At 31.5% G+C, this 27,316-nt stretch overlaps 2 protein-coding genes and 1 pseudogene across 5 annotated transcripts; 1 reads left to right on the top strand and 2 right to left on the bottom strand.

The window, feature by feature from the left end:
- Positions 1-375: 375 nt before the first annotated feature.
- LOC115707616 (U-box domain-containing protein 35-like) lies at positions 376-2,819 on the top strand (annotated as a pseudogene).
- Positions 2,820-2,882: 63 nt separating this feature from the next.
- Positions 2,883-5,575, bottom strand: LOC115706578 (mannan endo-1,4-beta-mannosidase 6). 4 transcript variants are annotated; one of them, XM_030634276.2, is made up of 7 exons: positions 5,425-5,575; positions 5,121-5,199; positions 4,745-5,024; positions 4,273-4,467; positions 4,034-4,156; positions 3,726-3,937; positions 2,883-3,497 (listed from the first exon to the last, which is right to left on the bottom strand). In XM_030634276.2, exons 1-7 carry the CDS (start codon positions 5,489-5,491, stop codon positions 3,065-3,067), a joined length of 1,389 nt encoding a protein of 462 aa, XP_030490136.2. In that variant the 5' UTR covers positions 5,492-5,575; the 3' UTR covers positions 2,883-3,064. The 4 variants fall into 4 exon arrangements, with proteins under 4 accessions (XP_030490136.2, XP_060958359.1, XP_030490135.2 ...); XM_061102376.1 differs by having other exon boundaries at positions 4,034-4,152; positions 4,269-4,467; positions 5,425-5,574; XM_030634275.2 differs by having other exon boundaries at positions 5,121-5,516.
- Positions 5,576-12,659: 7,084 nt separating this feature from the next.
- Positions 12,660-15,923, bottom strand: LOC115706581 (putative kinase-like protein TMKL1). Its single transcript, XM_030634280.2, has 2 exons — positions 14,737-15,923; positions 12,660-13,952 (listed from the first exon to the last, which is right to left on the bottom strand). Exons 1-2 carry the CDS (start codon positions 15,248-15,250, stop codon positions 13,348-13,350), a joined length of 1,119 nt encoding a protein of 372 aa, XP_030490140.2. The 5' UTR covers positions 15,251-15,923; the 3' UTR covers positions 12,660-13,347.
- Between the last annotated feature and the right edge of the window lie 11,393 nt (positions 15,924-27,316).

Genomic DNA, 27,316 nt, shown 5'->3' with positions numbered 1-27,316 from the left:
AATAGGCACTATTCAAATTTGTCCCAGAAGGATATATTAGCATCAATTTTTTTTTCTTTTTTTGAAATAAAATATTAGCATTAAATTGATACATGCTCATCCCAGGATTCTGGCTGTTCTCACTGCAAGTAAGATTTTGCTATTTTTTCAAAAAAAAAAAAAAAAACTCCTTTGTTCTTGCTGCTAGAGTTACATAGAACAATTTTTCATTCTACCCTTTTGATATTCTGATTCGGTGGGAAATTTCCTTCCTATTTCGGACGTGAGAGAAGACATTGCAGAGGCCTATAGAAAGATATTCGAGTTTTTCTTCTTTTGATTTGTTCGAAATTTGATCTGGTGTTGTCATTAGCAAGAGTCTAATCTAAAATACTTATGTATTACTTTAAAACCAGGTAGAAGTAGAGAGGTTGTTGTCATTGAGTCAAACGATGTGACAAATGCCTTGGCAGCCAAGCTAGCTAAATTAGCTCGTCATTGAAGCGGCTTCTCGTAGTAGGTTTGGAAGTTCTTTTATTACAATGGTTGATATCTTTATGGAAATTTCATTTGATTCTTCTATATTACTTCTAAAAATAATCTAAAGGGATCTCATAATAGTAGTTTAGACCATAGGGACATGTTGCTAACATAGTGAAGGGACTCAATCTCTGACCTGTCCTATTCAGAAGAGCAACAGATTTATTTCTTTTGTTCAGCTAAAATATGTAAACAAAAACCTGTTGGATAATTCCAAAAGGCATGAAGAAATTATTGTGGAGGAGGACAAAACAAAAGCACTAGCAAAGGAAGAGAAAGAAAAGCATTAGGCTGCCAAAAGACAAGCTATGTATGTGAGGCAATGTGATGAAAGAGAAGCCTCTCTGAAGAAGGATGCAGAGATGAAAGCTATGCATGATGCTGAAGACTGAAGAGATTGAGAAGCTTGAGATTGCTCTCACATGTAATTTGCAACAATACCAGCAGTTCACATGGGAAGAGATTCAGTCAGCCACTTGTAATTTTTCTGAGGTTCTTATAATTGGTTTTGGAGGGTATGGAACTGCCTTCAAGTGCAAATTTCATCAAACAACTGCTGCAGTGAAAGTTCTTAGCTCTAATGAGAGCTGCAAAGATGAGCAGTTCCTGTGCCAGGTAGGAATTGTTTTTTAACGAAAATAAATAGTAGTGTACTTGTAGATTTTGTAAGCTAAAGATTCTATGCTTGTTTTTGTATTTCGAATAGCTACCAAGCTCTTGAACATACAGAACAGCTTGACATCTTGAGCAAAATTCACCATCCCCATTTGCTTATACTCATTGGGGGGTGTTTAGATCGCAGTTTCCTTGTTTATGATATGAGTACATGGAGAATGGTAGCCTGGAGGACTGGTTGATGCAGACACAGGGGACACCTCCCATCCCTTGGTTTGACAGGTACGGAATTGCTTGGGAAGTAGCCTCTGCACTTGCCTTCCTCCACAAGGCAAAGCCCAAACAAATCCTCCATCCACCGTGATCTTAAACCAGCCAACATCTTGCTTGATCAAAATCTTGTGAGCAAGATTGGTGATGTACTGATATTAACCTTGCTGCATTGTTTCAGTTAGACCAATCTTATTCATTGACCATGTTTACAGGACCAGTTGGAACCCAACGAGTACCAAAGGACTGGTCTAATCTCTCCAAAATCAGATGTTTATAGTTTAGGGATAGTGATTTTACAACTACTGACTGCGAAACCAGCATTGGCACTAGCCCATGTGGTGGAAACGGCTGTTAGGGAAGGTCATCCAGAGGACATTTTTGATTCAAATGCAGGCAATTGGCCAAGCAAAGAAAAAAAAGAAATGGTTGAATTGGGACTCAGATGTGTGGAGCTTTTCCGTAAAGATAGACCTGATTTGCAAGCTTAAATACTTCCCACATGACAGAGATTGAAAGTTACTTCTGATAAAGCCTGAGATTCGGCTTCTAGGGTGCACTTTTCACCTCCTCCTAACCACTTTATCTGTCCAATTCTTAAGGTATGACTTTTTTGTTAACATAATCATATAATGTCAGTCATATATGTTCACTATATAAAAAGTAATTGCTTTGGCTACAGGATGTGATGAATGATCCTTGTGCTGCGGCTGATGGCTACACTTCTGATTGTAAAGCCACAATAGAAATGTGGCTTTAATTCACTGTCAATCCACCAATGACCAATTTGCCATTGTCAACCAAGAATCTACTACCAAATTACACTCTTCTTTCTGCCATTATGGATTGGAAGTCCAAATAAAATCAAATAACTTTATCTTTTCTCTTTTAGGGAGACATTGATTGTATAGAGTGATGGAGTTGCTTAATCTAAAAGGTTCAAAGGGTTTTAGATTAGTTTAGCTTAGCTTAGACTCTAGATGTAATCTGTTCATATTTTGGAGCATTGAGTTTCATGAATGTTGAACTTAGTTTCTTGTTTTAAGAGATTAGCCCATGTGTGCTATGGTCTTCTAACTTGTAATTTCTCACTTCAAATTAATTTGTGATATATAATATAACTAATTTCACACATAAACGTGGCAAAAAATTTCGTCCCAACTTCCCAATAAAGGATCTATGTTTTGGGTTAGATAATTGGAGCTACACCGAAATTAGTATGCTATTCTTTAACCTCTTGTTCCTGTTCTCTCATTTTTATTCCCAAACAAAACATGTTGTTATAGACATGAACAAAATATCCAAATTGTTATGCATGTTTCACTCGATTAAGCTTACCTCTTAAAATCATGTAGCTAAATTCTCTTAAGAATACTGCATCAATGCATATATATTTATTAGCAGAGTGAGCTAGTTTGCATGGGTATCTTCAAGATGTGTGTGGCACAGTAACACATTAACCATAGTGGAGTCGGACAGGAAATTTAACATCATTTAAGATGGATTCAAAATATTTATTCACATATGTAATTACATTAATTCACAAAACTTAATCCAACAACAAGAATTTGTAGAGATAGATGCACACTGTAACTGTTTATAGTAAGAACTTCCATAAAGTTTGAACTTCAATAGTTCTATTAATTTACAATAACTCATCTTACAGTTCATCATGGTCAAGGGAAGTCTCAAATTGATTCTTCTTCCTGCAACCCCAACGACATTTCCAAGCACACTTAGAGTTGAAGATGGCAAGTCTTTTGGAGTGAAGGCTTATGATCTTGGATGTTGATGGCGATTGAGAAAGCACAATGGCGTAACCATCATCCATGTAGTCTGTCCCTTGAGGGAATAGCTGCCACAGAAGGCTTCCACCTCCACTTCCTCCTTTCTTTGTGGAGTTCAAAAGGGTATCATACACCGTTTCGATAAGGGTGTCCCTGAATGATGAATTGTATCCGGGGTCCTTTGTAGATACTCCAAATTCTGAAAACACTACTGGCATTCCAAGATATCTTTCGGCGTCCTCTATGTGAGCTTCCATCCATGATTTGGTGAATGTAACATGGACATCAGAGATAGATTGAGAAATCCTTCACCAATGAATTTCATATTTGGTCAGAAGTTGTTATGCACATGTACAAGTTGTTGAAACAATTTTCATCCTTTCCGGAAAGAAAAATATCATCTTTTTAATTCCTAGTTTGGTTAGAAATATAGAAAATGTCATTATTAACAGAGTATGAATGCAACATTTTTGCTTATAAATTAAGCATTAAACACTTGCATATATGAATCTCTAACTCTCCCTTGACACGTACCAAGAATCTGCATAGATGTGAACTGAAGCAAAATCAACACCAAGAACTTGGTGGTTTCTAATAAAGTCAGTTCCGACTTGTTGAGCATATGTGTTGGGGTTGATTTGAACCTTATTTGGAGTTGAGGGACCATAAAATCCTTCCGTTCCAATCTCTACCAAGTGCTTTGGATCCATGCTCTTCACATACACTGCCATTTCTTGTATCCAGGACTAGAAAAGATGTTCAACCAGAGTTACTCTCATCATCCAAAACATATAGGAAGAAACATATTTTAATCACTATAGAGTCATTGAAGAAAATTAAACCTGAAGCATATCGCCAGAGGGATCTGAGGTACATCGAGGCTCATTAATCAGTTCCCAAGCAAAGATTGTGGGATCATCCTTGTAAGTTATATTGGTTACTGTATTTAATCTATTTAGCACTGTCTGCAAGGTACAAATACAAGTGAAGTGTGTTATATGAATTTCTCAAGTTTGATTGCAACTTTGAAACCACCACCACAACTTGGTTATGAAAAAAAAAAAAGGAGAAAAATACTTGCCTTAACATGAGCCTTGTAGTAGCTTCTGAGAGTAGGGTGAGAGAAAAAGTCATCATCAGAAGTTAAATTCAGTCCAGCAGCTTTTCCCCATTTAACATATTGTGGTTTTCCACCGTAGGCATCCCAATTGTTAACCAGTGAAAGTATAAGCCTGATCTTGTATTTCCTTGCTTCACTTACAACAAAATCTAAAGCCTGCAAATCCAAAGAGAATTGATTAAGTTACTATGAATTTAGTTACAAATATGAAACTTCTCAAACAACTTGAATGAAATTTTGGTTCAATTTTCCTAGACATCCTCAATTAACAAACAAGTTCTAACATCATTAGAAAGAAAAATAACACTTCTAAGTGTTTGATCCAATGTGCAGACGAGAACTGAAATAAGCTAACAAATTCAAGCAAAGTAAGCTATGTCATAATAGTTATTAATAGATTAAAGGTGATGAAAAAATGAGGGGGTTAAGATACCTTGAAAACATCTTCATCATAAACTGATGGGGACTTTTGAAGAGCTCTCCACTGACCATCGTTAAAAGCCCAAGTCCGGCAAACTGTCAAACCTGCAGAAGATGCCTCTTTGAAAACCTCAGAGACTTTTCCTCTTGTGGATTGATCCGCAGCAAACACCATCAACCAATAAGTGTTGAAACCATTTACATAAAAAGGTTGATCATTGATCACAAATTGGTTTCCTTTCTTTTGCACCATTTCCCATGACTCATCTTTCATCTCACTCACCTCATCAACCCTAAAGAGTACATACATTGTAATAAGAAAAATCCATTGTAATACAATATAAAATAGGAGATAATATACTTAATGATTATCTGATACTATTACTAACCCATCATTTGTGCCAGAAAATAATGAAAGATCATCCACTTCATCAAATGAGTTGCTTCCAAAATCCATAGTGCCACTCCCTGCATATATAGAGACACTGAAATTACTACTAAAAAGCAAAGCAATTGCTACCAGAAAAGTTGTTTTTTGATTATCCATAGTTGCATTAGACTTGTTATGCATTTCATATATGCATAGCTCGAGTAGTTTATATACATATTCATAGCTGAACAAAGTTTTGAGAGTGAGGGTTGAGAAAAATGTGATGAAGAAGAAAAGTGTGAAAGAGGAGAATGATCTATTACACTTTGATTTGAAGGAACGCTCTATTAGTTTGTAATTCTTCTTTGTGCTAATGCCCACAAATGGCATGAGATGAGAACAACAATGAAGACAAGTGTAGGAGTAAAGTTGCAACTTGGATCAATATTGCAAATTCCAAGGTACGTCAAAACGTGGGTCCTAACCAAGTACTCCAAGTCCTCATGATATTAAACCAAGAAAGGAACTATGTAGATATTGTTGTATCATCTCTAGAATAATTAACTACGATGCTTTTTTTCGAACCAAGAAAGAAACTATGTAGATATTGTTATATTATTTTATATAATATAATATTTAGATTAAATAATTAAGTTATAAATAATTAATTGTGATAAATTATTAATTTTATTAAATAATAATATATATTATAGAATTATAAATGTGTAGATAATAATCACAAAATAAGAGTTGTAAATTCTTTAATTAATGACCACTTGAATATGTAACTCTTAAGTTTGTAAAAAGATATTATTAATTGTTTATGAATATAAATAAATGATAGTTATTGGAAATATAACTTTCGAGACTTGATTTATTCATTTATAAGGTGTATAAATAGTTCAAAATGAAGTAGGAGTAGTTTGAAACACTTTGGAGAAGAATTGACCAAAGCTGAAAAAAAAAAAAGAAACAAAAAAAAAAAGAGTAACTAGTAACTAGTAACTAGCATACAATTGTGTGCATTTTTTAACATTGTGAGCTTTTCTAACAATTAAAAAAACTTTCAAATCACCCAATTAATACTATAAACCCATTTTATGATTGGTAACATCTAAAGATTTTATGGTAGTCATTTATATTGGAAAACTTACAAAAATATTAGAATTAGAGTTAACTTTTACACAAATACTGTCACGCAAATTTTTTTTTTCAAAAATACTGTATTTTTATAAATAACAGTAGAATACAAAAGAGAACAACTAAAAACAATAGTGAAACAAGTGAAAACTTAACACAGTACACAGTATTTTAAAAAAAAATCCAGCCAACGGTATATAAGTAAAAAAGTTGAAAATTTCAGTATGTGATGTAATTATCCATTTATATTCATATGAGAGTGAAAACTCTATAAATAGTAATTATTTATTCACTTGTGATGCACTTATTGAAACTATTGGATGTGTGGTTAGAATATGGTGAGGATATGTTCATTCTTAGACAAGTTGAGCATATGAGACTTAAAAATTCTTAAAAGTATTTTTAAAATTTTACTCCATATAAGAGAGAAAATGACTTTTAAAACAAAAGTTGTTAAGTTTTGGTCAAGCTTATTGTATGTTTTTGAGTATTTTTCTTAATTTTGATGTAATCCTTTATTTATATTTTATATATTTGATTATAATCCTCTATATTTTCTCTTAGAAAATTTGCAACAGATACAATATTATCAGGGATATTGGCAGCTAAACTACCTGAACTTTACGGTTTGTAACCATAACCACAAAAATCGATATTTTGGCAGCATAACTACCTAAATCCTGGTTCGTTTTGCTCTGTAACCCTCCATCCAAAAATCACAGTTAAGTGTCACGGTGGACTGTCCACGTGTACACTCTTATACACGTGGCAAGATTTTAGTGGTCCGCGTAATATTAATTTAAAAAATAATTATAAATATTTAAAACAATTAAAAAATAAGAAAAAAATTTGAAAATATTTTTTTTACTTTTTTCCTTTTCTTTTTTTTTTAAAAAAAAAAATAATTTAAAAATTAAAAAAATTATAAAATAAATAAATTATTTAAAAATATTTCTATTTTTTTTATTTTCTTTTTATTTTTATTTTTATTTTTTCTTTTATTTCTTTTCCTTTTTCTTTTTCTTTCTTTCTTTCTTCTTTTCTTCTTAATGAACCAAATAAAAAAAACCCTAATTGCTCATCTCTTCCATCAGTCGCCTCCCCCCTTCTTCTCGCAGACCCTCTCCTCTCTTCTTTCTCGCGTGATGAGGAGGAATGAGACGAAGAGTTGGGAACGAATCGAAAAGAATTGGCTTCAATTGTCCAATTCTAAGAGTTTTCAAAGCTCTTAATCTTGCTCTGGACCTGTACTACGAGCCTCTTCTAGTTGGAGAAGAAGTCGTTAGAGAGTGACAATTTCGAAGGAAGAGGAAGGGAGAAAGAGGAAGCTGGTGATAAAGAAGGTTTTAGAGATTTGAGCGCATGGGGACACGCGGTTGTAGTGTGCGACGTCGGAAGAGGTAGAGTGGCCGCCGCCATGTGGCAGTTACTGGTTTTTTGTCCGGTTTCGACCACGACAATTGGTGGCTCTGATGGCGCACAAGGAGGTCTGGGGTGTCGTTGGCGTTAGGGTTGGCTGGGGTTTGCTAGGGTTTTTTTAGTGAAGAAGAAGAATAAAAGAAAAAAGAAAAGCAAAAAAAGAAAGAAAATAAAAAGAAAAAAAGAAAATAAAAAAAAAATAATTTTTTTATAATTTATTTATGTTTATAATTTTTAAATTATTTAAAAAAAAAAGAAAAAGAAAAGTAAAAAAAAAAATATTTTAAATTTTATTTTTCTGATTTTTTAATTTTTTAAATATTTTTAATTATTTTTTAAAACTAATATTACGTGGACTACTAAAAATTTGCCACGTGTACAAGTGTGTACACGTGGACAGTCTACCGTGGCACTTAACTGTGATATTTGGACAGGGGTATAGAACAAAACGGAACTAGGATTTAAGTAATTATGCTGCCAAAATTTTAATTTTTGTAGTTAACTGTTACAAACCATAAAGTTCAGATGGTTTAACCGCCAATATCTCATATTATTAATACAGTATATATAATATTAGTTTCAGAAGGAATAAATTAAGTTCAAACTGTTTTGTTTTGGTTTTTTTCTTTTATCATCATTAATATGAATCATTGACTTCATCTATATTTCGTTGTTTAAATAAATGATATCTTTTTAAAGTGTTTAAGTGATGACCTCTAGATTAAGTAATGGAGGCCATGAAATTGAAAGTACTATTTTTTTGATAAAGACTATTGCACTTTAATTTCTTATATGTATTTATGAAATAGATTTGGAATAAAAGAAATTTATGGTCCATCTATATACACAGCTTGGAAATTTATGGTAGTATAATGCTACTCAATAGTTTTTTTTTTTTTCCTTACACATTAAGACATTAAGGGGGGAATTTGAACAGGGACTTCCTCTTTGTGAGAAGTATGAAACTACTAAACTATGCTTATAACCACAAGCTACTTACTAGATTTTTGTTATTGTAGAGAGTAATTTGTGGCATAAATACCTATGTTTAACTCTTAGTTGTAAATAAATAATTAAATTTGATTTTTTGGCGGTAATAATACTTAAGTGATAATTCTAAAACTTCAGTAAGTACCTCACTATTAAGTGTTAAGTAAATTTTCACGTGGAAATTCTTGATTGGTCCAAGTCATTAAATTTTTATTTTTTTTAAAAAAAAATAATTTAAATATACCAATAAGAAAATGACACGTGGATAATGACTTAATATTTAATGGTCATGTACCTATAGAGTTCTAGAAACATAACTTAGATATTATTACCGCTAAAATTAAACTTAAGTATTTACTTGTAACCGAGAGTTAAACTTAAGTATTTAGAGCATCTCCAATGAAAATGCAAATGAGTGATGTAAATGCAATATATAGCTCACTTTGTTTTTGTTAAAACTCTACTCTAATGGTGTGCTATAAATTGTGATGCAACATAACAAAAAATAATCCAAATTTGAATCACAACATAGCATGATGCAAAATTTGCATCACAATAAATGCTATGCTTTTATATTTACCATTATCTCATTTTTAATATTTTATTAATTTTAGTTAGCAAGCTCCTTTACATTAAATGACTTGCATTATTAGTAAATTTTATATTTATCTTTGCATTATTAGTATTATTTTATATATTTTTTAAAAAATTATTAAGTGGACATTAAATGATAAATTAAATTTTACATCAAGATTTACAATTATGCATTGGAGCACAATAGTAAAGTTGATGTAAAAATATCACAAAACCACTTTTGTGTCAAATATAGCTCAATTTTTACATTTCTTATTAAAGATAGTCTCATGTCGTTAATTACTCTTATTATATATATAGTAGTGAGAAATCTATTGCCATATATTTTGTACACTAAAAGTGTATTTGAATAATTGTGTTATTACTAGAAAGTGTAAATATTAGAATATTAATTACAACTAGCAATTATACTAATTTTAAAATAAGCATGTTTAGATAAGATGGTAATTATTTATGAATTTTTAATATTTTGTTTGAGAAAATAGTTAGTAATTACATATGGAAATAATAATTTTTATTCTTTAATATTTAAAATGGAAAGTTTTGAGTAATCACATTAAATTCTCATAGAGAGAGCACCTCTTAATTACTTTTAATTACGTAATGAGGTAAAACAAACATATAAATTAGAGAAATTTGCGGCTAAACCCCCCTATGTTTCAATTGTTATACACTTAACCCCCTATTCTTTATTTTTAGTGGTAAAACCCCCTTAAGTTTTATTCTGTTTGTAAATTTACTATTCTGTTAATTTTACTCTATTAATTGCTTATTAGGTGTGTCTAGTCACCAAATTATTTTACATGGCATATCCACATGGCAAATTATAAAATAAATTTATTAAATTATATAAAAAAATTAAAAATTAAAATCTTAATAATTTTTATTTTCTTTCTGATTCTTTAATTTATTTTCTTTTCTTTAATCTTTTTTCTTTTTTTTCTTCTCCAACATCGATCTCCTATCTTTCTTTTCCCAAAATCATCATCACTGCCATCACCCCCCATCACCACCTTCACTGCCACTACTACATCACCATTACCATCACCCCATTATCACCACCATTACTACTACCTCATTACCACCACCATATATAATCAAAAATAAATCTAAATAAAATAAAATTAAAAAATACCACCACACCACACCATAGTTTCAGATCTGAAACAAGAACAAAACACCTAAATCAAAATCTCAAAACCAAAAAAAAAAAATCAGAATGGTGGCCATATGAGCGGCTGTTTCTCGACTCCAGTGAGCCAAACGAAGGCCACTAACAGTCTCTCCGCCACTCGAAATCCAGAAACCTCAAATCTTGAGAACCCCCTAAATTCCCTTTTCTCTCTCACAGATCTCTTTTGCGTCTAGGTTCAAGGTTGTGAAGATGGAGCCTTCATCTTCGTTATTCAGGGGTTGCGCGGGTCTTGGGTGGACGACAGCTGGTTCATCGCCGATGATGGGAGGCAATGGCATCTGGAGAAAGTTAAGAGCAGGAGAGAGAGATGAAGATTTGTAATTAGGGTTTTGTCTTTTATTTTTAGTGTATTTATTTATTAATTAATTTAAAAATAAAAATCTGATTATTAAAAAGAATGAAAAAAATATTTATTTATTATTTTATATTATAAAAATAATTTAGGGTAATAAAACTATGCCACTTGTACATAAGTGTACACATTGGTAATTCTATTTGGCATTTATAACAGCCAAATTTAACATATATATTAAAGTGCAAACAGAATAAAACTTAAGGGGGTTTTACCACTAAAAACAAAGATTAAGGGGTTAAGTGTGTAACAATTGAAACATAGGGGGGTTTAGCCGCAAATTTCTCTATAAATTAATTGTGTAGTACATTCAATTGCACTCAATTTCAATTGTCTCTTGGCTTTCCAAATGTGCCTCGGAAAACTAATTAAAAAAACCAAACAATGTGGTGGTTGATTTGTCTATTAAGCCTTCACATTGAACAATGAACATAACTAAATTATTCATCTTGCTCTTGTTTAAGTGTATTGTGTAAGTTTCTCCTTTTTTTAAAGCTCAACACAAATTTAACTATAAATTTTCCCAGATAACTAAGTTGACCAAGTCAACTCTTCCATTCATTTAATTAAAGAGTTATTTTTGGCTAATATAGTTATAGTGGGCACTAAATAAATATTACTATATAAGAAACCTTTCTAATTAAAAGGCTATAAAAATAAGAGTGCCAATCTTTGCTTAAAGAAAAGAAGTGCCCATATGGTGCTGAATTCTGCCCTAGACAATTTATCATGCAACTTCAAGAAGAATCACTGCCCAAGAAAGGTGAAAACTGAAAAAAGAAAAAAGGAAAAAAAAAGTTCGATAGAAAAAAATAAGGGAGAAACAATGAAAAAAAATGAAAAAATAAAGAGGTTTAGGAAGAATATACATTGATTACTTATTTGCAATAATGTGAAGTGGCTCTCACCTTTTGCCACGTTGCTTAAAGATTTTATGGTTAGTTGGTTGATTATTGCTCCGAGCAAGAATGGGGTCAAGAGACCAAAGTTATTATTAGCCGTAGAAAGCGCAATACAACTTAGACTTCAGGGACAAGGGCACCAGAAGTGTTTAACACCCTCTTATGTGTCAATATCGCTATTGGTCTAACTGAGTATCAGGTTCCATATAATTTAATATAATAGGAAGTATCGCTAGCCAATCGCAACACGACATGTCGAGAAGGTACTACGTACCACTGGTGCCTAATAGCAATGCTCTTTTATTTTTGTGGTGCTTAGAAAAAATGTGACAAAAAAAATTTAAAAAAGGTCTTGTGCTATGAGGATGAGCCAACTGGCAGCACATAGGGTTGGGAACTGCTGTTCAGCAGCTATGCACCAACTCTATCAATTTCGTACTACCACGTAGTTCAGGATGAGACTCATCATGAAAAGATTCATTTAGTAAGTTGAATTAAATTATATTATATTGTATAGTATTATTGTTTATACAAAATATATGAAATATTTTGATATATATCAAAATATTGTATATGCAAGTCAATATATATCAAATATAGTACTAAATAAAAACAAAATTAATCTGATATGATTAATAAACACTTATATTGTAGGTATTCTTAAGATTAACAAAGAGCAACAAAAATTAGAAAGTTTTTCTAATACAATCTAGATATTTTGGTATGTACATATAATTTATATAAATTCAAGAAAGCATTAAAAGATGTATAGATAGAGTTTTGTATAAACTACTAATGGAGATGGAAATAAATAAAGTTGATGAAAGAGTCAATACACAATAATGTAGGAGGGGTAAGCTTTGAGTATTATAAAATAAATGGAATTGAAGCTCAACTGCCCAAACCCTCACATGGTAATGTTGCCGTTTTCTTGGAATAAACAAGAAACTAAATTTATATAATGAATGAATAAATAAAAGACAATGTTTGATATTATTATTAACATGGAAATATGGAGTCACTCCAACATTTACTTCAACTTCTAAGTACATAGAATTCTATGAGAAACATTGGAACTGATGATGAGGACACACACACCCATACTTGAACAAAAATTAATGAAGTAAAATAAATAAATAAATATGGTTAAAAGCTATAGAATTATATCATTAGCTTATGTCAATTGAGATTCCATACCAGGCAAATAATACAATTATCAAACTTCATGTGTCAACACTTAAGCCAAAACTGCAGTAATAGTTTTGGGGACCTATGAGGGGGACTTTACTATCTCACTATCCTGATTGGCTGATTCAAGTCCAAATCAAACAAATTAACCAATCAACCAAATAACGTATTCTGTGATCCTTGTTGGATTGGCAAAAGTGAATGAGTTTGGATGTATTTACCTCTTTTCTCTAGACATCAACATCAACAATCTCTCAGTTCCCTTGTTGGGTACTCAAAATTTTATGCCTTTTTTCACTTTTTTTTTTTAGCATTGAAGAATGAATGACCTCTTCCAGTTTGTTCTTTTTTATCATATCTATACAAGTCAACATCAGCTTCTGTGTAGTTGTTATTTTCATGTCCTTTCATTCATGGCAGATTTTGGAGAAGAGACTCAGAACCAGCACCAGAAGAACCCATATCTTCATTTTCCAATCTCTTCCAACTTCCATAGAACCTGTTTGATGGTTGGTCTGAGTGAAGGTGAAGGTGAACAACAAGACATAGCAAGTTGAAAAAACTTGAGAATCTTTTCTTCAGTAACTGGTACTTCATCATCACCATCAACATTGGTGCTTGTGATTAGTATATTTGGATTGAACAAGTCAGTGACTCTGTGCCCAACAACTGCTTTTCTAAGATAATTTGGCAAATAAAAATCCTCATCTGGTGTAGTTGGGTTCTCATTGACTGGCTCTTTTCCTGTAACCAATTCAAGTAAGATTACACCAAGACTGTAAATATCATTCACTTCAGAAGCTTCCTTCATCTTAATGAGCTCAGGGGATTTGTAACCCTGAGAGGCTAAGGATTCAAGCATTTCTTGGCCAGTAGTTGGATTCAGGAGAAGATGTAAACCAGAATCTGAGATGTGGGGTTGGAAATAGCGGTCCAATAGTATGTTTTGGGACTTAAGATTGCCATGAATGATTGGCTTCTGAAAGCCAGAGTGAAGATAATCCAACCCTTTAGCTATACCAAGTGAGATCTTGTAAATTATGGCCCACTTCTGTGCCTCATTATTGCAGTCTGCCATTGAAGCCAGAATTGGTCTATTTAGAGCACACAATATATATAATAAACCATAAAGTAGATGAAAGAAAGAGACTTGGCTCAAAAACAAGTTTAAAAAATGTAAAGATAAAGGCTTTTTTTGAACATGAAACAAAATTCATTAATTAGTACAGTGTGTTGGGGATCAAGAAAATGCATACTGACAGTGGTAGGTACACAGTTACAGTTATATTTATGATCAGGAAGGAAATGAAGGTAACAGTTGTTTTAACGTGTAAGAAATAACGAGAGCTACATTACACTATACTGACAAAGAAGGTACCATCTTCTTCTGAATACACAACTCACTAATAATACAGACTCTACTATTACTAAATACCCTCTTCCCCAGGCAAGATGGCACTTATTTTACCATACCAAAAACTGGAAAAGTAAAAAAAAAAAAAAAAAAACATGTACAAACAAATATAAAATTGAAAATGAAAAAATCTAAGGAACAAAAAAATGAAAAGAAAAGAAGTCAGCATAGATTTTCTGAGCAGATAGTATTCAGCTCAAATTTTGATTAAATTGTATCTATCTACCTAACCTACCCTTCTTCCATTATTTCCTTTTCATATTACCATTTTCAACTTCGAACACCAAGTTCTTAAACTATAAAATATGGATCAAACAATGCATTTTCTTTCAGGTTAGTTTTTTTTTTTTTTTAATCCAGAAGAAATAAAAGATCCACATAATATCCTCAAAAAGACAAAAACAGGACAAGAAAGAAAGAAAGAAGAAAGAAAAAAAATACCTTTTACGAATTGAGCTAGATTACCACACCGGTAAAAAGGATAAACCAGAAGCTTCTCACCCCTTGGTCCAGCATAAAATCCCAGAAGAGGTACCAAATTTGGATGCCTTATACTCCCCAAAAACCGAATCATTTGGTCAAAATCTTCACCCCTTAATGTACAAACAGGCCTCAGAAACCTCAAAAGCCTAACTGACTTACTGTTTTGAAGAAAAGCCTTGTACAAAGTACCATAGTTGGATTTTCCAATCACTTCTCCTGGAGCATCAAGTATATCACCCACTGTCAAGTCCTGACCACCTTGAAAAGTCACTAAGTCTTCCTCTTCTTCTTCTTCTTCTTCATCCTCTTCCTCATGAGTCTTATCTCCATTTTTATACTCTGTTTTCTCTATATCTTCATTCTCATTTCTCCTCGTTCTTTTACAGTAGAAGTAGATGAAAAGAACAAAAAATACCAAAGATGTTAATGAAGTAAGAACAAGAATCAATTTGAGCATCTGGGTGTTCACCATTTTTGTTTTGTAAGAAGAAAAAAAATCAATACTGATTGATTCTAATGAAGACCCAGATACAGATTGTTGTTACAAAGAGATGGGAAGCTCATTTTTGGAGTTTGGAATAAACAGGGGAGAGAGAGAATATGGAATTAGTGTCAGTCAAGAGATCAGGAGAAGACCAAATAAAAATAAAAGTGCAGAAAGAAATGCAAAACATGGTCTAAATGTTTTTCATCATGGGAACAAAAGTTTAAAAATTAAAAATTAAAAATTAAAAATGAAAGCTTTGGAGAGAACAAAAGAGTAGAGAAGAGAGGACAAGAAGATGAAATATGAAATGCCACTTTGTGAAGGTGGGGGTACCCAAGACTATTTTTTTAATGTTATTTTATATATAAAGAAAAAAAAAAGGTACAAATAATTAGAATTAGAATTAGAAAAATAAAAATGCTTGAAGAAAGAGAGAGAGAAGTTTTATTGTACTTGGTGTGGTTGGACATGTGAAAATGAAACGATTTGGAAGAAGAAAGAAAGAGCAAATATACGCTGGCTAAATCTAGTAAGACAGATCTAATCCATGTGGTGATTTATCTGATTGTGTCATTGAATGTAATATTTTGTGTTATGGAAACAAAAGATTCTTTTTACATGTTCTCTGAGAATTTGCAACTCCAAACTGTTCTTCTTTTGGAAATTTTTTCATGTCCAGAAAATAAAAACCTTTCTTCATTTGTTTCTGTGTGTGTTGTGCCAATTGATAGAAAATAATTAAGGTGGCGTTTGATTGAGAGGAATGAAAATATAAAAATAGGAATGAGAATAAGAAGTAAGAATGGAATGGTTAAAATTAAAATGCATAAAAAAAATAATAAAAAAATTATTAATTTTTTTTTCTTGTTATATTGAAATGGTCTTTTGAAAAATCATTCCATTAAAATAGTATTCCAATACTTTAAAATACAACCAAATAAAGAAATAAAATGAAAATTATTTTTTTTCTATTCCATTCCATTTCATTACCTTCAAATTTAATTCCACCCAAGTAATGTTAAGTAATGTTGCTTCCTAATGAAGATTGAGTCTTATAGTTTTATATTTCTAAAGCATGTAACTTTTTTTTGAATGTAATTAAGAATGTAATATTGTTAGAGCACCTCCTGCAAATAAGTGGTATAGTGTGTATATATGTTCCAAGGAGGCTGCATATCATGCAGCATTTTGATGTTTTATGTACAGTGCACGGCATATATGCCGTGTACTGTAGTCACAGCATTCTTTTTTTTTTTTTAATATTTATATTATTGTATTTGTAAAATGAAATTTTATTTTTTGGAAAATTTTACTGCACATTTTTAAAAGTAATGTACGAATCTATTCCTATTTGTTTCGGCACCCGACAAATTTTTTTAGTCAATTTTTTTTTTATATAGTAGTGTATATTATAATTATTTAAGACATCCGGTAAAATTTAGAAAAATTTAATATGCCGAAAATAATGCACTTCTTTAAAAGTGTGGTGCACTGATATAACAATTGTGATAATTTTTGTTAATAATACTTTTTGACACCAAATTTAGTGATAGTGTCACAACAAATTTGGTGTTTCTTTGGAGATGCTCTTAGCAAGGCAATTGGCCACACGCACAAGTTAACCAGTTGTAGTCACCAAGTCAATATGAAGTTAAAACTAAATTAAAAAGAAAACGAGAGAGATTCTATCTATCTACCACATCTTTAGGGTAAACAATTTTATTATTATTATTATTATTATTATTATTATTATTATTATTATTATTATTATTATTATTATTTAATAAAATAATCAAAATTTTTATATTATATATATATAAAAAAAAACAAGTGAAAATATGTTTAATTAGATATTTATTTCAATAAAAAGTAAATAAAATTTGTTTGGGTGGAACTATGATTATAGTAGAGTTTTACTTTTTTTTTGCACGTAAAATTTATCATGAACATAAATTAGTACAAATATTATCATCTTTAATGTCAGTTTGTTTATTTTTTTAAAATAATTTATTGATATAACACTAATATAATATTAATACTAAGCAATTTAAGAGTTTAGATAAAAATTAAATGTATAAATAATAATTTAATTATAAATTATAAAAATATATAAATATATAAATATTTAAAATTAATATTTATATGTTAATGCCAATAAATTAAATTTTATATAGATTAAATAAATTATTATATTGTAACTATAAATTTAATTCATGACTATATAAGCAAACTATTGTTTTAAACACATGTAATATTGTATTACAGTCAAAATTTTCCTTTAGAGAATGAGGATTGTAACTGAATTGAAATGTTTGTAACAATGTTTTAAAAATTTTACATAAAAAAAAAATTAAAAAACAAAACTTACTAGGATGAGAAAAAAAAATACTATTTATTCTTTTCTAAAAAGAAAAATAGAAACCTAATATTGACATTGATTTGTCTATCAAGTCTCAACATTCAGTAAAAACTAAAAAGTCAACCATTATTGAAGCTCTTGTTTATGATACCAAAACAAAGAGATGTGAGCATAGATATACAAGTGTATAGCATGAGTATATTAGGTCGTGTTTTATAATTAATTAGTAATTTTTTTTATAATATTTATTAAAATAAATAAGTGTGTTTTAATATTATTTTTTAATACTAAATTACACCAATAATAATATTATACACTAAAAATATTTCTGTTTTTACTATACATAAATATACTTAAATTCAAACTTGCACACTATGCAATAAATTTTTTTTAAAATTTTTGTTCATATTATATTAATATAAAACAATGATAACGAAATGACACAATTTTAAAAGATATATCTATCCATCTAATTTTTTCAAATGAATGGTTGTGGGTATTTTTTATTTTCTAGTAGAAAGGCTGAAATTTTGGAAAGATGAACTTTGGCTTAACTTGTTCTGAAAAAAAAAATTGGTTAATCCCATCTCAAGATACCAAACACACATTAATATCAAGTCTTTGGACAGTAATATTAACTGTAAGCGGTACTCTTGGTGTAGCAATCAAATATTGACAATAAAACTGTGTCAAACAATAGATTAATCTTTGGACTAACGTATTGCTCACACAAAATACCTTATAATTGTCACACATTTATCGCCACAGGTATGTTTGATATCTAGCAAAATATTCACTTACCTTTGGGCTAGTTAATATAAGCATCAATTACAAACACACAACCATCCTAACATTTAAATAAATTAATCTACACAAAAGAGATCACTTTGGTGACATATTGTTTCAATTAATTTACTTAAAATATTAGTCATAACCAACACCAAAAAATGAATTTTATTGTTTGAACCAAAGTATATAATAATACCAATATATAAATATAAACATATTATTTTATGAGGTAAATAATAATATACAGCAACTATAATTAAATCTAAAGCCAGCCCAATTAATAATAAGCAATATTCATATTTGTACAAAAACACAATCATCATTATATATATAATATAAACTGAAGCCTGAAGTCGTATATTGAACAGATAAAGCATAACAAATAAAGACTGAACAGACAAAAGGTATATGTCTTCACATTGGGTTGGGCTTTTATACAATTAAGATATTGATATGCGAATGATATATATATTCATTTATCTGAAGCCACGAGTAAAAAAAAAATTTTATAACCAAAAAACCATATAAAGCATTCGGCTGGGCTTTAATCCGATTAGGATAATCAAGCATATATATATATATGAATCCACACAATAATCGACAACTGAAGCCAATGAAATTAAAACCAAAGTGATAAACCCAAAATCATTTATATATATATGCCAAGTATATACAGACTACATCAACACATAATTTTAACATATATATATAATTGAAACTAAAACATTGCAGCGCAATATTATGTATTCAAAGAAAAATCAAAACCCTAATTTTCAAAATCCCCAAATTTCATAAACAATATCATGAGATCTTCAATTAATTCAACAAAGGTGGCTCTGGTACCACTTGTTAGGGTTTATAAAACACTTAAGAAATATATAAATCACAGATCTAAACATATTCATAAAGTGCTTTAATATAGAAAACCCTAAATCATAAATCTATAAAGCCTTTGCTAAATTAAAGAAGAAGATGATGATAAAATATGAGCGGAAGCACTAACCTGAAGCCATTGTTGGAGATTGCAGAGAAGGTTTTGATCTTCCAAGAATACACTATTTTCTAAAGTATTTTCTCTGATGGGGAAGGAGAGAATACAGAAACCCTCGTGTTTCTTGGGGACCATTACCTATTTATAGAATCATCTTAGAATAACTCTTGGGTATTTATAATTTGGCCCCTCAACAAATTATAAATTAGCTTATGGTATCTACACATTAATTCCATGACACTTTAATACCCTTTTGATACCCATAACATAATTGGTCACTTAATTTTGTATCACACTTTATAATAGCATATACATTATACATATGTGCCCACTTAGGATTTTTAATCCAACAATCTCCCACTTGGGCAACATATGTTACCTGATAAATGTATAACCTTATGAGCTCAAAATTTGCTATTATGTAAAGGTATTCACAACAATCTCGTCCATCAACTATACCCATATAGGATCAAAGCGATTTTCGTCATATCAATCATGACTAAACCCATCAATGGTCACATATACAAATATAGCCAAATGACATAGATCAATCATGGATGTGTAGCATGGAAATTACACGCAATGTGAACCGAACATGCCTATTTCCAACTGGTCCTCCTTAAACCAAAGTGAGGTCAAACTTAAACATAACAAAACAGAGTGAATAAACTGAAAACTTTATTTCTGATCAGAAAATAACCAAATACATAAATGTCTTAAACAAACATAAAGCAAAGAGAATACAAACTCCCACTAAATCATGATATCCTCAAGCAATACTACACCCATATGAGCAGTGTGCTCATGAAAGACCTTGGGTGGTAATCCTTTTGTGAGCGGATCCGCTATCATGGAGTTTGTCCCAATATGCTCTATGGAAATCTGTCCACTCTGCACTCTTTCTTTCACAACTAGGAACTTTATGTCAATATGCTTTGACTTGGATGAGCTCCTATTGTTGTTGGAATACAGCACTGCTGATTTATTGTCACAAAATATCTTAAGTGGTCTTTCAACATTCTCCAAAACACGCAGCCTAGTGACAAAGTTTCTCAGCCATATTCCCTGATTTGATGCCTCATAACACGCTACGAATTCTGCTGCCATGGTGGAAGAAGCTACAAGTGTCTGTTTGACACTTTTCCAGGATATAGCTCCTCCAGCTAACAAGAAAATGTAGCCTGATGTAGACCTTCTGCTATCTTGGCATCCAGCGAAATCGAATCGAATACCCTACGACCTCCAAATGATCCGATTTCTGTATGTGAGCATGTAATCTTTTGTTCTCTGAAGATACCTCATAACCCTCTTGGCTGCTATCCAATGGTCCATACCAGGGTTGCTTAAATATCTGCCTAACATCCCAACAATGTACGCAATATCTGGACGCGTACATACCTGAAGATACATTAGACTCCCTACAACTGATGCATAGGGAATCTTTTTCATTTCCTGAATTTCAAGGTTGCTTTTAGGGCATTGTCTAAGACTGAATTTGTCTCCTTTAGCAACAGGGGTATCACCTGGTCTACAATCTTGCATGCCAAATCTTTTGAGTACTTTATCGATATAGCTCTTTTGTGATAATCCAAGAATACCCCGAGAACGATCTCGACGTATTTGAATTCCTAATACAAAAGAGGCGTCACCAAGATCTTTCATCTCAAATTGCTTAGATAAAAATCTCTTGGTTTCGTGCAATAAGCCTATATCATTAGTAGCAAGCAATATGTCATCGACATATAGAACCAGAAATATGTATTTACTCCCACTGAACTTGTGATATACACAATCATCAATAATATTCATCTCAAAACCAAATGAGATAATTACTTGATGAAACTTGTGATACCACTGACGAGAAGCTTGCTTGAGTCCATAGATGGATTTCTTTAATTTGCAAACCATATTCTTTGGGTCACCAACCACAAAGTTTTCTGGTTGCTCCATATAAATTGTCTCATCAATGTCGCCATTGAGAAACGCTGTTTTAACATCCATCTGATGTAACTCAAGGTCAAAATGAGCAACAAGTGCCAATATTATCCTAAAAGAGTCTTTCGATGAAACCGGAGAGAAAGTCTCTGTATAATCAATGCCTTGTTTCTGAGTATAGCCTTTTGCTACAAGACGTGCCTTAAATCTCACCACATTACCATATTCATCCTTCTTGGTTTTAAGTATCCACTTACAACCAATTGGTTTTACACCTTCTGGTAATGGGACAACTTCCCAAACTTTATTGTCTTGCATAGACTTATTCTCTTCATCCATGGCATTAATCCACTTTTGAGAGTTAGAACTTTTCATGGCCTGATGCAAGTTGATTGGATCATCTTCCATCATTCCAATTTCATCCTCATGTTCTTGAAGAAATACAAAATAGTCATCTGAAATAGCATTTCTTCTCTCTCTTGTGGACCTCCTTAATGGCTCTTGTTCTTGAGGGTGTTGAATTTGTTCTTTTGGAACAATAGCCTCATTTTGATTTGGGAGTTGTTCAACATTATCTTGTTGAGGTTCCGGATTCATTTCTTGATCAATGACAGTGTGGAAGCCTCGAACATTGTCTAAAATGATAGTAGGAACTGAGTTTGAATTCAATTCCTCCTCAAAAACAATGTCTCTAACCTTATTTCTCCCCCCAAATTCAACATCCTCAAAAAATGTTGCAGTTCCCGTCTCAAATATATTTCTGACAGTGGGATCATAAAACTTATAACCCCTAGATCGCTCAGAATAACCAATAAAGTAGCTGCTAACTGTTTTGGAGTCCAATTTATTTTCATGTGGCCTATAAGGCCTTGCCTCACTCGGACATCCCCAAATGTGGAAATGCTTTAGACTAGGCTTTCGACCTGTCCAAAGCTCATAAGGTGTTTTTGCAACTGCTTTACTTGGTACTCTATTCAGAATGTAAGCTGCTGTCTTTAATGCTTCTCCCTGTAGGGACTCGGTAAGGTAGAATGAGCGATCATGCTCCTTACCATATCCTTAAGAGTCCTATTTCGTCTCTCAGCAACACCATTCATGCTAGGTGATCCTGGCATGGTGTACTGTGGGACAATACCACATTCCTCTAGGAATTTAGCAAATGGTCCTGGACGTTGTTCACCTGAGCCATCATATCTACCGTAGTACTCACCACCACGATCAGATTTGACGTTCTTAATCCTTTTGTTGAGTTGATTCTCAACTTCAGCTTTGTAAGCTTTGAACACGTCCACAGACTGAGATTTTTCATGAATGAGATATAGGTACCCATAACGTGAGTAATCGTCTATGAATGATATAAAATATTGTTGACCATTCCAAGATGCCGTAGGGAATGGCCCACAAATATCTGTGTGAATCAATTCTAAGACTTCTGAAGCTCTATTGGCACCTAATCTCTTAGTTTTGGTCTGTTTTCCCTTGATACAATCTACGCAGACATTGAAATCTGTGAAGTCAAGAGACTCTAAAATGTCATCAGACACAAGACGCTCAATTCTACCTCTTGAGATATGACCTAAGCGTTTATGCCATAATGACGCTGAATTTTCTTTATTTAATTTGCGTTTAGTACCTCGTGATTCCACATGCAAGGTTTCATTATAGGATGCAATTGTTTCTAACAAATAAAGATTGTCATAAGTATTCAAATAACCAGTTCCAATAATATTTGAATTTAAAGACAAAGTAAACTGATTGTTTCCAAATGAACAACAATATCCAAATTTGTCCAACAAAGAAACAGAAACTAAATTCCGTCTAAAAGACGGCACAACAAAAGTGTCTTTCAAATCCAAATAAGAACCAGTTCCTAATAACAATCTGAAATGCCCAATTGCTTCCACTTCCACCGATTGACCATCGCCCACAAAGATGTATCTTTCACCATCACTTGGCTTTCGGTAGCTCAGGCAACCCTGCATAGAAACACTTATGTGAGTAGTAGCACCAGAATCTATCCACCAAGTGTTTCTAGGTACTGAAACTAAATTAACCTCAGAACAGACCAAAGCAAGATTATTACCTTTCTTTACACGCCATGCGTGATATTTGGCACAATCTTTCTTCACATGTCCAGGTTGGTCACAAAAGAAACAACCTTTAGAATCTTGTTGTTGTTTCTTTTGAACTGGACCCTTAGCAGCTTCATTCTCAAATTTCCTTTTCTTGCCCTTATCCTTAGGGGTAGTGGCCAAATGAGCACTTTCGGTTTTGTCTTTTTTCAACCTTTCTTCCTCTTGCACACAATGAGAAATAAGCTCGTTGAGAGTCCATTTCTCTTTTTGACAGTTGTAACTAATTTTAAATTGGTTAAACTGTGGAGGAAGCGTTAACAAAACCATGAGTACAAGTACATCATCTGAAAGCTCAATCTTAAGTGTCCTTAATCTTGAGACAATATGATGCATTTCCATAATGTACTCCCTTACATTTCCTTGACCCTTATACTTCATGTTCATTAAAGAACCAAGAAGTGTTGTCATTTCAACCTTATCGTTTTTAGCAAAACGTTCCTCAATTTGTTCAAGGAAATTCTTAGCCATAGTAACCCCTTCGGATTCGGTGCCCCAAAAGGCTTCTGGAATGCTGTGTTTCATAATCATTAGACTCATGCGATTTGAACGATCCCACCTCTCAAATTCCCTTTTATCATCATGGGAACTTTCCTTAGCGAGAGGTGCAGGTTGTTCATTCCTTAGTGCATGGTCCAAATCCATACATCCCAGAACTATAAGTAGGTTCCTTTTCCAATCCTTGAAATTGGTCCCATTAAGCATAGGAATAGAATTAATGTTAGCAGATATTGAGGCAGCAGAAGATGAACTAGCTGAATATAGAACAAATAAAACAAGCTCACATTAATATGCATAATTAAACAATAAATTCAAAAATTGGTTAATCCCATCTCAAGATACCAAACACACATTAATATCAAGTCTTTGGACAGTAATATTAACTGTAAGCGGTACTCTTGGTGTAGCAATCAAATATTGACAATAAAACTGTGTCAAACAATAGATTAATCTTTGGACTAACGTATTGCTCACACAAAATACCTTATAATTGTCACACATTTATCGCCACAGGTATGTTTGATATCTAGCAAAATATTCACTTACCTTTGGGCTAGTTAATATAAGCATCAATTACAAACACACAACCATCCTAACATTTAAATAAATTAATCTACACAAAAGAGATCACTTTGGTGACATATTGTTTCAATTAATTTACTTAAAATATTAGTCATAACCAACACCAAAAAATGAATTTTATTGTTTGAACCAAAGTATATAATAATACCAATATATAAATATAAACATATTATTTTATGAGGTAAATAATAATATACAGCAACTATAATTAAATCTAAAGCCAGCCCAATTAATAATAAGCAATATTCATATTTGTACAAAAACACAATCATCATTATATATATAATATAAACTGAAGCCTGAAGTCGTATATTGAACAGATAAAGCATAACAAATAAAGACTGAACAGACAAAAGGTATATGTCTTCACATTGGGTTGGGCTTTTATACAATTAAGATATTGATATGCGAATGATATATATATTCATTTATCTGAAGCCACGAGTAAAAAAAAAATTTTATAACCAAAAAACCATATAAAGCATTCGGCTGGGCTTTAATCCGATTAGGATAATCAAGCATATATATATATATGAATCCACACAATAATCGACAACTGAAGCCAATGAAATTAAAACCAAAGTGATAAACCCAAAATCATTTATATATATATGCCAAGTATATACAGACTACATCAACACATAATTTTAACATATATATATAATTGAAACTAAAACATTGCAGCGCAATATTATGTATTCAAAGAAAAATCAAAACCCTAATTTTCAAAATCCCCAAATTTCATAAACAATATCATGAGATCTTCAATTAATTCAACAAAGGTGGCTCTGGTACCACTTGTTAGGGTTTATAAAACACTTAAGAAATATATAAATCACAGATCTAAACATATTCATAAAGTGCTTTAATATAGAAAACCCTAAATCATAAATCTATAAAGCCTTTGCTAAATTAAAGAAGAAGATGATGATAAAATATGAGCGGAAGCACTAACCTGAAGCCATTGTTGGAGATTGCAGAGAAGGTTTTGATCTTCCAAGAATACACTATTTTCTAAAGTATTTTCTCTGATGGGGAAGGAGAGAATACAGAAACCCTCGTGTTTCTTGGGGACCATTACCTATTTATAGAATCATCTTAGAATAACTCTTGGGTATTTATAATTTGGCCCCTCAACAAATTATAAATTAGCTTATGGTATCTACACATTAATTCCATGACACTTTAATACCCTTTTGATACCCATAACATAATTGGTCACTTAATTTTGTATCACACTTTATAATAGCATATACATTATACATATGTGCCCACTTAGGATTTTTAATCCAACATAATTTAGAGATATTCATCATTTAGTGTCTAACACACCTCAAATAGTTTGTTAAATTTGATACTTATCTTATATACTTTTATTTTAAATTAAAATATCATGAACCTATACTCTACTATACTAATTTGCTTTATCTTGAACTTTACTTTTTATCTGAGGTTTAAACTCTTAACTTTCACCTTATCCTTTCTTTTTTTGCTACTACCCTCAATGATTGGGAGAAATTAAATAATACAATTAGTGTGACTTATTTTATTATTATTTTTTCTCTCCCAAAATTATGACTTAATTGACAAGAAAAACCTTGGAAGAGTTCCAAAACTATGAATTACAAATAAGCCAGGATGATAATAAAATTCTATAAAAGTCCTTTTTTATTAATTAAATTTTTTTCTTTTATTTTTTCTTCCTTAAAAACAAATAGGTATGGACCTACATTTTACAAGTTGCATTCATTTGTAAAAATGAAATATATGCAATTAAATTAATACCATGCAGAAAGAAAGAAAATATCTATATATATATGTTTTAATAAACGAGTCAATTGTGCAGTGAGTTACTCCAAAGGTCAAGCACAAAATTATAGATATATAATACTTATTTTCACTTGCCATAAGTTTTGGCTCAAATGATGTTACTTCATAAACCTTCAAACGTGTTGTTAGTACAAAGATTAGATAATAAAAGAAACTATGAAAATTGATTTTCTGATTTTAATATGTGAAGAGAAAAAGAAATAAGACCAACATAAGATTTAAAAATTGAAGAAAAATAATAATAAATCGGTTGTTGAGAAAATAGTAATCAACGGCGGTGATTATGAGTGGGTCAGTCATGGGGCCCAATGAATATAATATGATGGCCTGTCCAATTGTAAAGTATCTGACATTATGGCCCTCCATTACATATATTATTGTAGTTTCTCAAATAGCCCTATTATTATTACTGAATTTGAAAATTAGACCTATACCATCAATATGCTTTTAGAATTTTGGCCCTATTTATACAGCACTCGATGAATTTTACGACATGGCTCTTAATTTTACATGTTTACTTTAGCCTAATTAGAATTTTTAGCCTCTGAACTTTGACATATACTAAATCATACCTCTAACTATTAAGGTCATTAAAAAATACCCTTGAATTATTGAGATTGTTAGATTTAAGGAGTTTTGTCTAATTTCATTCAATTTTACTATTTCAGTGATTGTTTATGTAGTAAATCATGTTTCAAAAACTTTGATATCTACTAAATCATGTCCCTTAAACTTTGACATGTACTAAATTATGCCCTCTGAACTTTCATCCATATTACACATTTTTACTAAAATCGGAAAAAAAATCATTAAATCCAACAATTTCAATAATTCAAGGGCATGATTTGTTACATGTCAAAATCCAAGGGTAAAAATTCTAATTAGCCTTTACTTTATTAACAAATTTCACTATTCTGATTAATAGTGTAGGA

The sequence above is a fragment of the Cannabis sativa genome, chromosome 1 (assembly GCF_029168945.1).
Source record: "Cannabis sativa cultivar Pink pepper isolate KNU-18-1 chromosome 1, ASM2916894v1, whole genome shotgun sequence".
In the NCBI taxonomy this organism is placed as follows: domain Eukaryota; kingdom Viridiplantae; phylum Streptophyta; class Magnoliopsida; order Rosales; family Cannabaceae; genus Cannabis; species Cannabis sativa.
The sequence above is the reverse complement of the archived record's forward strand: the minus strand, read 5'-3'. Positions and strand labels throughout refer to the sequence as shown.